General features: G+C 39.3%; 1 protein-coding gene across 3 annotated transcripts in view; it reads left to right on the forward strand.

Annotated features, from left to right (window-relative positions):
• The window catches only part of ADAMTS20 (ADAM metallopeptidase with thrombospondin type 1 motif 20), an 80,988-nt gene that overhangs the window by 6,937 nt on the left and 61,018 nt on the right, over positions 1–13,033 (forward strand). For 2 of the 3 annotated variants that reach the window (XM_081211366.1, XM_081211367.1), the window contains exon 3: positions 10,785–10,950. In XM_081211366.1, coding sequence (XP_081067492.1) covers positions 10,785–10,950 — 166 coding nt within the window. Of the gene's footprint in view, positions 1–23; positions 129–10,784; positions 10,951–13,033 lie in introns of all 3 variants that reach the window. The other variant, XM_081211368.1, reaches the window with a different exon arrangement.

Consider the following 13,033-nt stretch of genomic DNA (forward strand, 5'->3'; position numbering starts at 1 on the left):
TTTACTTTCACTTCATTGGTCAGTTTTAGCTTCCTACAGAAATGGGCAACCAGATCTGCTGAGGATTTCAGTGGCTGCAGGTGGATCAAAATGGCCTCTTAAACATAGTCCAGAGAGGAAACAAAGAGGTAAAATATATTAAGTCTTATTAAACTTAGTTGTCACCAAAGTCTGTTAAGAAATGCAGGGTGAAGTATACAATTGACCACAATACAGTCTTTCTTCAATAGGACAGTCACTATTTAAAGGGTGGGAAAGAGTCCTTTCCTAATGTAAAAGGCCTTGCTTCTTGGAGAATGTGGTGTTACTCTTGGCAGACACAATAAATCTGGTGAATCATCTACCTGTAATTAAACCAGTTTTATGGTCACATATTACCTCACTTTTCCATAGTTCCAGATGTTGTGGATCTAATTCTGCTATATGTGGTTAAGATATCTAAATGGTCCCAGGATATTGCTAGTTGCTTGAAAGATACAGGGCACAGACCCGTAGACACAAATCTGCGTAATATCTGCATATGCCAAGTTATATCTGTTTATGCAAATGTATAATTTAAATGTTATAAAAGGCAAGCTCACTAATTTTCGATCAGGATAACCTCTATATATTCAGTTAATTCAGAGTAAGTTCATTTGCATCCCACTCTAGTTCACCTGAAATCCGTTCATCTTTTAATTCATTTACCCAAAACTAATTTCCTCACAGGTCCTGCTCCAAATAACTCTTAATTCCATTTGACTAACACTTCTCCATCACTCCCAAATCATCTAGGAAAAGCCATCTTAAATTTATTCCCCCTAATTTATATCCTCCTAAATTCATTATCCACCCAGAAACATTTGGTTGACTCAGAAAAATACATGGGCCTTGTGCATTATGGGTCCACCCTTACTTGATCTATATAGGTCTGGGTCTCATTTGTCTCATGATATACTCGGCGAACCTTAAGGAAAGATTACTGCACGGCGAATGATCCATTTTGTTATATAGGGTCAAAATGACTATAGTGCTGCTATTACCACTGCTGCTGCTGCTAAATAATTATTTGATACTCATAGCCTGCTAGATGCCTGTGCTCTGTAAGATCATGTTCTAAACATAGAAATGACACAGCCCTACTGAAAATGCCTTCAGACAATCTAGTAGGTGGAAAATGTGGTATTAGAATCAGGTGGCATAGTATTTGTGGCATGTCCGAGTCGAAAGCTGGATATTTCTCCTGCAGGAGCTGTTATTCTGTCCAGTTTTGACAAAACAGTATGAATTATTTCTTTGTTTCTTTATTAAACAACCTTCATGAAAAGCAGTGAGCATACAATCTTCAGCATTGATGAGAGTCTGATGACTGAGTTACTTCTCTACAAGAAAACACATTTCCAGTGTTGTGGCTTCATAATTTAAAATCTAGGAGGTGCCACTTTAGTAAAAGATGCAATATTTATTGTTTGCGAGGTCTGCTAGGAGGTTTTGTTCTGTGGTATCGTTGTAGTTCTCCATTACAGAAAATGTTAGGGCTCAAGATTTATGTCTAAATGGTGTTTGTGATACCATAGGTCAGGATCGCATTGTTAGTAATCAATGCAATTTTTAGTTGAGTCCATAATTTTGAATTAGAAAATTTTCCTAAGTAAATTTGCATATAGTAATTTGTATTGTAGATTTTCAGTTTTCATTGGAAAAAGTTCTGAGACCCTAGAAGGTTATTTACTTCAGCATGTTTGTTTTATTTGTACTGTATTTCGTAAACAAAGCTAACTACTTTGTAACTAACCGTATTGCATAATATTTATTTGCAATTCGTACCCATTCATTGTTACTGAGGAACTTCAAAAATGGAGAATTTACCTTGGAAAAATAAAGCATTGGGAAATTTTCTGCTACACATGACTGGCTGCAACTGAGTGTTGTTCTTTCCCCCCCAAATATCAGCAGCTATTTTTATCAAATAATAAAAATAAAGGCACTGGTGGGAATTACTCCAGTGATGAACTCCATATTTGTATTAACTGAGAAAAAGAATATCTGTGACTGACTTTTTTCTGTAGATAAGGATAACACATTATGATGAAGTGGGTTTTTGCCCATGAAAGCTTATACCCCAATAAAGCTGTTAGTCTTTAAGGCACCATAAAATTCTTTGCTGTTTTTGCTAGAACACAATTATTGCTCTAGAATTAAGAATTTTACAAACATTTTCACACTAATCTTTACTGCATGGTATGTTTTGCTTGAATCCTTTTGTTTATTTTGTTTCAGTTTTGAATTGATGGGCTGTGCATCAGAATTTTATAACCGCTTGATTGTAAAAACCCTCAAAGTATTAGGAATTGCTTTAAAGACTATTTGTGAAGTTGCTTTCAATTTCACAACTTTTGTTGTTGAAGCTGTTAGCCACAACAGTATTAGATAATGCACACTATAACGTAACAAACTATATATTTTCACTTTATACAGTAGAATTAGTGTTGGAGTTATGTGAGCCTTCATTAAAGTAGTAGTAGTTGTAGACAGAAAGCTGTTGTAACAAACTAGTTGATGTAAGAATTTTACATGAATATATGTGGGTAACAACTTGCTTGTCATTTAGTATTTGAGTTAGTGATTGCGCCTAACTTACATATAGAACCAATTATATAGTAATAGTTTAGGGATATACTCAGTAAATAGTGTAATTATATGTCCCTAGGTGGCACTGAACTTTGCGGTATCTGAGCGGACTCAGGAATTTCCAGTTGCTGTTTTGATATTGTTGAGGAGAGATGATACATTTCTTATGCAGCTTATTGACTGGTCTAAGCCTTCCATGACATGCATTGCAAGGCAGTAAGAACACCAGTATTACTGGGCATACTGGGAACTAGTTTAACCAGTGAAGCTCTTGGCAATAAGTTGTGAAGTGTCTGGGGATGGGGCTTCTCTGTGTGACCTGGAAATATATGCATGACAAGATATGTGCAGTTTGACTGATGTGATTATATGAGTCATCAAAAAAGCAAGAAGTGGAAGAAAGACTTATCGAATAAATTTATTTATTTATTTAAGAGTTTTGTGTACCGCCCTTTGGCAGTAGCCCCAGTGTGGCAAATGGTGTCAAAAGTCACCAAGATGTCAAAGAGGATCAACATTTTTATTACCTGTTCCTCTCCCAGCACAGGGCACAAAGCAGTTTGAGTACCCCAAACCAGACTTGAAACCAGATTGAGAATCATTACTTCCAAGCTGAAGCTGCCCCATCATCACCTTTTGGGTGTAGATGAAAGTGGCTTTGGGGAAGTGACCTCATGGGTCTATTAGGGTCCCATGCCCAGTTACATTTGGCGAAGAAGAAGAAGAAGAAGAAGAAGAAGAAGAAGAAGAAGAAGAAGGCTGATCGCCGAAGAATTGATGCTTTTGAATTATGGTGCTGGAGGAGATTCTTGAGAGTCCCATGGACTGCAAGAAGATCAAACACATCCATTCTTAAGGAAATTATCCCTGAGTGCTCACTGGAAGGACAGATCGTGAAGCTGAGGCTCCAATACTTTGGCCACCTTATGAGAAGAGAAGACACCCTGGAAAAGACCCTGATGTTGGGAAAGATTGAGGGCACAAGGAGAAGGGGACGACAGAGGTCGAGATGGTTGGACAGTGTTCTCAAAGCTACAAACATGAGTCTGACCAAACTGCGGGAGGCAGTGGAAGACAGGAGTGCCTGGCGTGCTCTGGTCCATGGGGTCACGAAGAGTCGGACATGACTAAATGACTAAACAAATAATAATAATAATAATAATAATAATAATAATAATAATAATAATAACAATAACAATAACAATAACAATAATAAAAAATAAATAAATAAATAAATAACGAGGCCGTTTAGGGCTTTAAAGGTCAGCACCAACACTTTGAATTGTGCTTGGAAGCGTACTGGGAGCCAGCGTAGGTCTTTCAAGACCGGTGTTATATGGCCTTGGCGGCTGCTCCCAGTCACCAGTCTAGCTGCCGCATTCTGGATTAGTTGTAGTTTCCGGGTCACCTTCAAAGGTAGCCCCACGTAGAGCGCATTTCAGTAGTCCAAGCGAGAGATAACCAGAGCATGCACCACTCTGGCGAGACAATCTGCGGGCAGGTAGGGTCTCAGCCTGTGTACCAGATGAAGCTGATAAACAGCTGCCCTGGACACAGAATTGACCTGTACCTCCATGGACAGCTGTGAGTCCAGAATGACTCCCAGGCTGCGCACCTGGTCCTTCAGGGGCACAGTTACCCCATTCAGGACCAGGGAATCCTCCACACCTGCCCGCCTCCTGTCCCCCAAAAACAGTACTTCTCTCTTGTCAGGATTCAACCTCAATCTGTTAGCCGCCATCCATCCTCCAACTCCTCCAATAGACAAGAAGTTTGCCACCCCTTCCTTAGGCAAACAAGTAAAAACGTCCTGAAATGTGACATTCTTCTTCCACGGAGTGTTGTTCTGCCATTTTGTATTCTCCTGTTTTAAGTCTTGTTTATTTAAGATAGCCTTCAGCAATTGTTCCTCTTTTGGTAATATTTAAAGATCTCACATTCATTCCAAAGGATCTATTCAGTTTTTTCATTCATAGAATTTTGAACTGATTACCGTATTTTTTGCTCTATAAGACTCACTTTTTCCCTCCTAAAAAGTAAGGGGAAATGTGTGTGCGTCTTATGGAGTGAATGCAGGCTGCGCAGCTATCCTAGAAGCCAGAACAGCAAAAGGGATCGCTGCTTTCGCTGTGCAGCGATCCCTCTTGTTGTTCTGGCTTCTGAGATTCAGAATATTTTTTTTCTTGTTTTCCTCCTCCAAAAACTAGGTGCATCTTATGGTCTGGTGCGTCTTATAGAACGAAAAATACGGTATATTAACAGATAGTAAAGTTAGAAGGGTAATGGTATTATTGTATACATGAGTACATGCACAAAATTTCACACTCATTTCGCAAAAGCATAACGGCTTGGCACCAGAAAGCCCTGCACTCCTGTATATATGCGTTAATCCTATTATGTGACCTGGTTAGTAAAACTGACTTTGCTGTCCAATGCTAAATGTTTCTTAACCCAAATTTTAGGATAGTGGCTAGGTTCAGAACATGATCCAGGGTAAAATCTATACATTGTTCTTTTTGTGCCTGGCAGGTTTCAGTGGATTGCCTCCATGTTTCCTTTTGTGTGCAAGTTTAATATTGTTTTTGTTAAGCATGAGCACAGGTTATTGTTTTCAGAGTCAGCACACCTTCTTGCCAAAGTGTAAAATGTTTTCAACACATCATTTTTCTGCCTCTTTAACTTGGAGACTGAGAAGATCCTTCCAGCATGCATTCTATCATTTAGTATGCACAAATGAAAGGGCTTTTGTCCTCTTCATGCATGTACAATTCCTGTTGAAGTAAAAGAGGTTTAAACTTGTAGATGGAAAGGCAGAATTTGACCTCATGGCTATGTAGTGGGATTTAAAGCAGCCTTTGATAGAGTTGTTGCTCTACAAAGGAGTATTTGACTTGATTCAACTGATGATTTATCCTGGAGTGCTAAGCTTGTTTGTTATGTGCTTTTGTTTACAGCACATTGCATTCACCGTTTTATCACATAGTGCAGTGATATTAAAATTCTATTTGAAGTGAATGCATTTAGAAACGCAGCCTCCCTGCCTCATCATGTATAATTCTTTATAAACAGCAGGGGTAAGAAACCCTTGGTCCTCTCTCAATAGGCAAATTGAGACCTTCGCTCACTTGCCATGTGGGTTCTTGCAAGGTCACCATAGCCTTTATTAATCTGATCCTGCCTTTTCTCTCTCCGCTGATTCCCATGCATGTCCTAGTAGGCTGTGTCAGTCAGGAATGGGAGTTTCTGGGGGACATGAACAAAGCTTGGTTTATTAATGTTTTCTGATGAGAGAACCTGGCTGCATAAGCAGCTGTGTGGGCCAGAGTGTATTGAGTCATAATTCACCAAAATCCAAAACCTATTTTAAAGAGTTACTGCTGAAAACAGATAGAAAAAAGATATCTCTTGTTTGTACAGTATGGGGAAGAGGAATGCAGGAGTCTTTGTTTTGCCTCATTCTGGGAAGAAAAAGAGGCAACTTGTCTATTTTGTTCCATTCTTAAAATTATGACTTACAGATAGATCAGTCAATAGAGTAGGCATCTCCACCTTACCTTTGTGCATACCTGGGATATTTATTTTTGAAAATAGCAAGATAGTTTGTGCAAGTGTATGTTTATTTGTGCGTATGCTAGTGCAGAAGTGTGTAACCACCTTTCTACAAATGGTCTTTAGCCATTTGAATATGTTTTTCCTGTCTTCATATAATCCATAATACTGTAAAGCCATTTCAAAATCAGTGTCATGTTTTTTTGGTCATTATGACTGAATTGGGATGTCATAGTTCCCCTGCTGCAGACTTGCCAGTTGTGTGTGTGTATGCCATCTTGAGCAAACGCTCTTTGCCTGTGTAGATGATGACAAAACACTTATCTGAAATAGCTGTTCATGTCCTCATCATGTTTAGAGTTACATGGCCTTGGAACTTGTTTATGTTCACTGGTTATAATGTTTTAATTGTAGAAACGCCATGCTGAAGATACTGGATAGCCAAAACTAACATATTATTTATTGCAAGCATTTATAGTCTGTTCTTCATCCAGGGCGGAAAATACAAATACAATAAGACAACAACAAGATAAACAAAAATCAACATCATCAATAAACAATTGATAGTAAACATCTGCGATAAAACCGCAGCAACAAAATCAGAAATCAGGACAGTGCGATAGAAGGTGCTATCGGTACCTAATGCATTTTATCCCTCCTGAAAGGCCTGAATGAGTAGGTGTATTTTCACCTGTCAGCAAAAGTAAGAGCATGATGCACCTCAGAGGGGTGACCTCATTCTATCAGCACCGAACCATCATCTTGGACTCAGCTACATTAGTTGAAAAACAGCATTTCAAATGTGTTATAAGCATGCAACACCAGTTGATGCTGTGAGCACAAAACTTTTCTATGTAATTTTACATAGTGTGTTTTTTTCTTTTGTTATAACGATTTAAATTATAGCTTATTTATAGTGGTTTCTGCCCCTGTGTGTAGATCCATCCCTCATTGAAGTACATATTTTCAAAGGAAAACCTTTACCCATAAGTTCATACCCTTGGATTTATAACCTTCAAAAATGCTTCCTGATTCTCTGAATGCATTAATTTTCCAGTTCTTGGTTCCAGAATAATATTTCATTTACTGGACAACCCTCTATTCAGCTTTATATTTTTGTTCAATAATCCTGATCAGAGACCACCAGACTCTCTAACATCCTCTTCAAGCTTGCTCTGGCTGAAGATTTGTTATTGTTAATCAGCCCCATCTTCCTCTCACCTGGGGCTCATTATACAGTGACTGACAATTCCCCAAGAGCCATCTTTCAATTACTTGCAGCTGTCCTTGGAGGCCCAAGTCTACCAAAACCCATGGCAGCCTGCCATAGCTACTTTTCTGAGTTTTGTTTCACATAAATCTCACAGTATTACAAAATGAGCAGCCAGCAATTGCTGTTACATAAACTGCAGTTTTCCAAGTTCTTGGAAGAATTAAGGCTGAAGAATTGGACTCAGTGGGATATCCTCTTGCTTGGGAAAATAACAGGCAAGTCAAAAAGTGGAAGCAGCAAGAAGGCAAGTGAAGAAGCCTTGCTGGATATAAGCAAAGAAGTAAACAGGATGCTTCCATACCATCAAATGAAATAATTTTCTCTGCTGATGAAAATAAAAGAACAAATACAGTGGTACCTCAGGTTACATACGCTTCAGGTTACATACGCTTCAGGTTACAGACTCTGCTAACCCAGAAATAGTGCTTCAGGTTAAAAACTTTGCTTCAGGATGAGAAGAGAAATCATGTTTTGGGGGCGCGGCGGCAGCAGGAGGCCCCATTAGCTAAAGTGGCGTAGCGTGGGAGGTGCAGGGGGGGCCGGCCACACCGGGCGCAACATCTGGGGGTTAGGGTTAGGGGGCGCAAATCCACGGGTTAGGGGGCGCAAATTACTTGCCTTGCCCCGGGTGCTGACAACCCACGCTACGCCACTGAAAGTAGTGCTTCAGGTTAAGAACAGTTTCAGGTTAAGTACGGACTTCCGGAACGAATTAAATACTTAGCCCGAGGTACCACTGTACCTGATGTCCAAGATGGAAATGATGGAACTTATGAATTGACTTTAGGAAAACCAAGTAAACCTTCCACGTCTAATAAAAAGGCAGAGTACAACACCATTAGAAATACATAATGTTGCTATGCAGAGCATCGGATAGGGTGTTAGCCTGCATGCCACAGCTGCTATCACCACAACCACCTTTATGGATGCTGGCTTGATCACTGAGAGGACAAGAGACTTGGAGTTTATCACAATAAAGTCAAGGGACCCCAATAAAAAGTTATGTAGTCTCTGGATCAGGAATTGAATTATCTTTGTCAGAAGGGTGAAATTGACTGCATCTCCTTTGATGGTCATGAAGATACAACTAAAGTTATGCTGAAAGCAGACAATTCACATCAGCAGTTCCCCAGTTGCCCAGCATCAGAACAGCATTATTCTGTGTGCAGTGAGCCAGGTGAAATATATCTCTACTACTTCACTCTGGAAAAGGGCTCAAAGAGAGAAAAAACAGCTGACGTTATTGCTAATGATCTTGTAGATGTCATGAAGACAAAGGGCATTGGTTAGAGCCTTCAGGCCATTGAAAGTGATTATACAAATGTTAACTGGCTGGGAGCATGTTACCATGTAGTGGGTATAGGTCAAGATTGGTCGTAAGCTTGATCTGGTTGGTTTGTGCTCTCCACACCAATGACTTACCCTTAAGACACTTGATCACAACACTTGATGGGAAGACCTTATCTTACAACAAGTGGACAAGTAACATTGGCAAGACACTTCTACATAACGTGAAATTGAGCTTTCATTCACCAAACTCTCAATTGGAGAGCCTCTTACTTCACTGATTGACAATGTTGTAAAGGATCTGTCTACTGATCAAGCATCAGATCACACATGCAATGATAGGAAAACTTCCCACAGATCTGGCCCTTCTTGAAATTGGTTGAGTGAGCCATTCAAGGTGGTTAACAATAGCAAACAAGCTTTCTTGCATATGAGTTTCAAAACATGGCCTTAAAGGCAAAACCCTCAACAACTTAAGACTGATAGTGGAATACGTGGTTTGTGTGTACTACCCCTGCTGGTTCAACATCAAAGTAAAATGTGGGTGGAAGGCCCACACCACATTGTGTTTCAGCTGCTGCAATTTAGGCTGCAAAAGCAGGCTATAGTGGATGCTGTTTTGCCAACCATCCAGAGCTCAGCATTGTATGCATTCAGCATAATAATAAATCAGACACTCTTGTGCTCAGGTGACATGAATTCTCACTGACCACAGTTTCTAGAGAAAATGAAAAGGTTCATAAAGCAAAACTATAATACCTTAATACACATTTCAGTGCTGTTATAAAATAAGAATGTAGATCTGTAATTGTACTACTACAGATTTCCAGGCAGGAATAAATTGTGCAACTGTTTCTAGAATTTCGTGCCTGGTACATCAGAAACATTTTGTTCAGTTCCAAAAAATGCTATAAATGAGAGCGATTAATTTAATATACATTTGTAGTATACAATAATTAATTTTAAAAGTTAGATATGACACTCAGATAAAGGCTCTTGTAGATGAGTGATGTAACTATCTGCAGTACAGTCACTTGTATATTAGTAGAATTTGCAACTCACTTATTCTGATGATAATTTAACTTGTTAATTGATGTGTTTAACCCAGATTCCACTAAATATGCAATACTTTTTCTAGAAATAATTTCATTAGAATTGTAAGCTTTGGTTTCTAATCTACATTTATCCTTTGCTTTCTTGAAACGACATACAAGTATAATAATGAAATCCTGGGCATGTCTTCTGGCTGCCATGTATTCGGAAGTTCCTGGACATAGATGGGATTCGTCCGTCAAAGAGATTTCCCCCCCCCCAAAAAAAAGCTCAACAACTTTGCAAGCAAAAAGAAAAGAAAAAGCGTTCGACAACTTTTGTGTCTGGATTTTCACTTTTTGAAATACAACAGTCCTATAATATGTTTGTTGGCATGTATTAGCTCTAGAATTACTACAGTTATCCAAAGAACGGTGGGAGTGAACAAAGGAACCATAACTGATTACCTGTGGTCACCATGGTAGGCACAGAAAGTACCATCAAAAGTTGATAGGGCAAACATTTTAATGTGTTGCCGCCGCCACAATGTGTGTGTGTGTGTGTGTGTGTGTGTGTGAGAGAGAGAGAGAGAGAGAGAGAGAGAGAGAGAGATTGACCCAATGTTATCTGGAATCATCAAAGCAGCTGGGCAAGCCTGGGTTGATTTTGGTCTGATAAATGCACATATCCCTGGAGCTCAGCATGAATTTCCCCCAAAATAGCTCAAAAACATCTCCTTTTTTTATTTAGATTTTGCCCCCCCCCGCCTTTTGTGTCCAGATTTTCACTTTTTTAAATACGGCAACCCTATATTGTTCATTCCAACATACTCCCAGGTAAGTGCATATAGGATTGCAACATCAGTGTTTCAGCATAATCAAAAAGCTTGAAATCCCAGTTTTGCCTGTAAGGTTTAAGGACCATTAATTCATATAATAAATAATGCAACTGTGATTACTTTTTAAAAGGCATTAACCTACTCACATTTGGGTTGCTGCAGCTTCTCCAGTGACACCTTCTCTTTCGTTTTCAGATGGGCACATTTAAGTCCCATGACGGTGAATACTTTTTGGAACCTTTGATGACAGCAGCTGAAGATGAACAAGAAGATGACCATAATAAACCACATCTAATATATAAACATGAAGAATTTAAGAAAGATTCTTATCAGAATTCCTATAAACCTTGTGAAACTTCAGGTACAACTAAATCTTAAACAGTGATGGACAATTATCTTGTTAGAATCACCAGTGGTTTGTTGATACTATCCCATGGTGGTATTAGTCTTCATCAAGATATGCTTGTGTTTCTCTTATCATGTTGGTGGTGTTGGGTAAGATGCTGTAAGTCAGGTGTGGGGAACCTTTAGCCCTCAGATGCTGGTCATTGGTCATGCTTACAGGGGCTGATGGGAGTTATAGTTCAGCAACAACTGGAGGGTCCCTATACCTGCTGTACATGATTGTTGAAGATGAAGGGTGTATCTAAGCAATGAATTCACATTTAACAGACTTGTTACGACATAGAATTCAGGGAATTGGTGTCAGACTGAGAATTATGTTAGAGAGCCTCAGCTTTTTTCACAAAACTGCATTTCCCATTTCCTGTGGGCAGGGAAAGACTGTTAAACTAGTTGAAGTCTGCAGTGTAGCTGTCCCCTCAGTATCTGTGCTGAAGTGACATGATCTGCTACTGCTGGCATCTAAGAAAGGTTGGCTGGTTAGTAAAATACGGCTGCTCTGATCTGTACTCAAGAGACCTGGCCAGCATTTTCTTCCATGTTCTTTATTAGATGCTCCATATTAAAGGCTGCAGTGTCCTTTGGTATGATTGGACTAGAGCTGTTTTTAAAAATTGTGTTGTGTATTTTCGTTCCAGAGGAGAATGACGCTTGTATGGAGAATGCCAAGCAGGGTTTAATTGCAGAATCAGGTTGGATAAAGTTCTTGCTTAGCTTTAGAAATTTAATTGGAAGATGTGAACAGGCCATTTTCTTCCTTCATTTAGTCTTACATGGCTTCCTTTCATTAAAAGGCTTTGCAGTCTGGAGGTGTGTCGTGACACTTGGCTGATCAGGCATCAGATAATGCCAAAATACTCTCAAACCTCCCCCCCCATCCCCGCCATGTTTGGTTCTTTTCCAGGAATTGGACATAGCATTTCCAGTAATTCCTATGTAGTGGAAATTTGTATGATTTTCAATTAGATAACCTGGGACTGTTATTAAAAATGGATAAGCGTTTGTTTGCTTTTTGAAGGAAAAGGCTTATGTTTATAAGTTTGGAAACAGCAAAAATGGTAGATATGTGCTGTTGTTTTAACATATGGTCTCTGAGCAGCATTTTTCTTAACTAGATCACATGCATTTTTGAGAGTTGGCACCATTGCCAAGTGCTCAGCCTAGGGCTTGCATACAGATTATATTCTGACAATTGTGAATAATGCAGAATGCCCCTTAAACAGTATTTTGTGAAGTAGGGCGGTAGAGAGAAATGAAGGCAGCGTGCTTTAGGATATACTTTAGCCTTTCAATTCTGGTTTGATGTAGCAAGATTGGCAATTTTCTGCCATTTCCTCATGTGCGGAATTGTTTCTTAATTTGATACATAGGAAATAAATGTTGATATCTTGCTGTTCAGTGCATTTTGTTTAAAAAGGCATTTCTTGTATACCGTGATTCCTCTTATGGTTAGGGAAAGAGGCAGCATTGTACAGGGAGTGGAGTTCCTGTGTTCAACATAACTATACGCCAACGCTACCTCCCAACATCACCCGCCAATCAGACTTTTCCATTGCTTCCTCAAAATACTTCTCCATTTTTTACTCACCCTGCTGCTAGAAAATGGAAAAATCCAAATCCCACAAAATCACAACTATTGAGTTCAAAATAAAGCATAATAAATTCTGGGCATTTATGCAGACCTAAGCCTAAGATTTGGCTTAATGTTGCATCTTAATTCGGGATCCTGGTTTATCTCTCTCCAGACAAAGCAGGAGTCATACAAGGGCTTACTAGGGTTTACAAGGGCTGTGCATTATGTAGCCTATTGAGATTTTTGATTGTTATGTCATATTTGTGACTAATCAAACTCAGATTGTATTAACCCCCTTCTGTTTGTGGTGTCACTCTTCTCCACCTGCATTAGAGCAACATCTGCTTCTCTATCCTTTACATTTGTCACCCCCTGGTGTCCACCGTGCAGTATAGCTGTTAAAAAAATTATGGCTGAAATCCGATACACATTTACGGTAACTGGAAATCTGTTCCATTGAACTTTGTGG

The sequence above is a fragment of the Podarcis bocagei genome (assembly GCF_964188305.1).
Source record: "Podarcis bocagei genome assembly, chromosome: 10".
NCBI classification, from domain to species: Eukaryota; Metazoa; Chordata; class Lepidosauria; order Squamata; family Lacertidae; genus Podarcis; species Podarcis bocagei.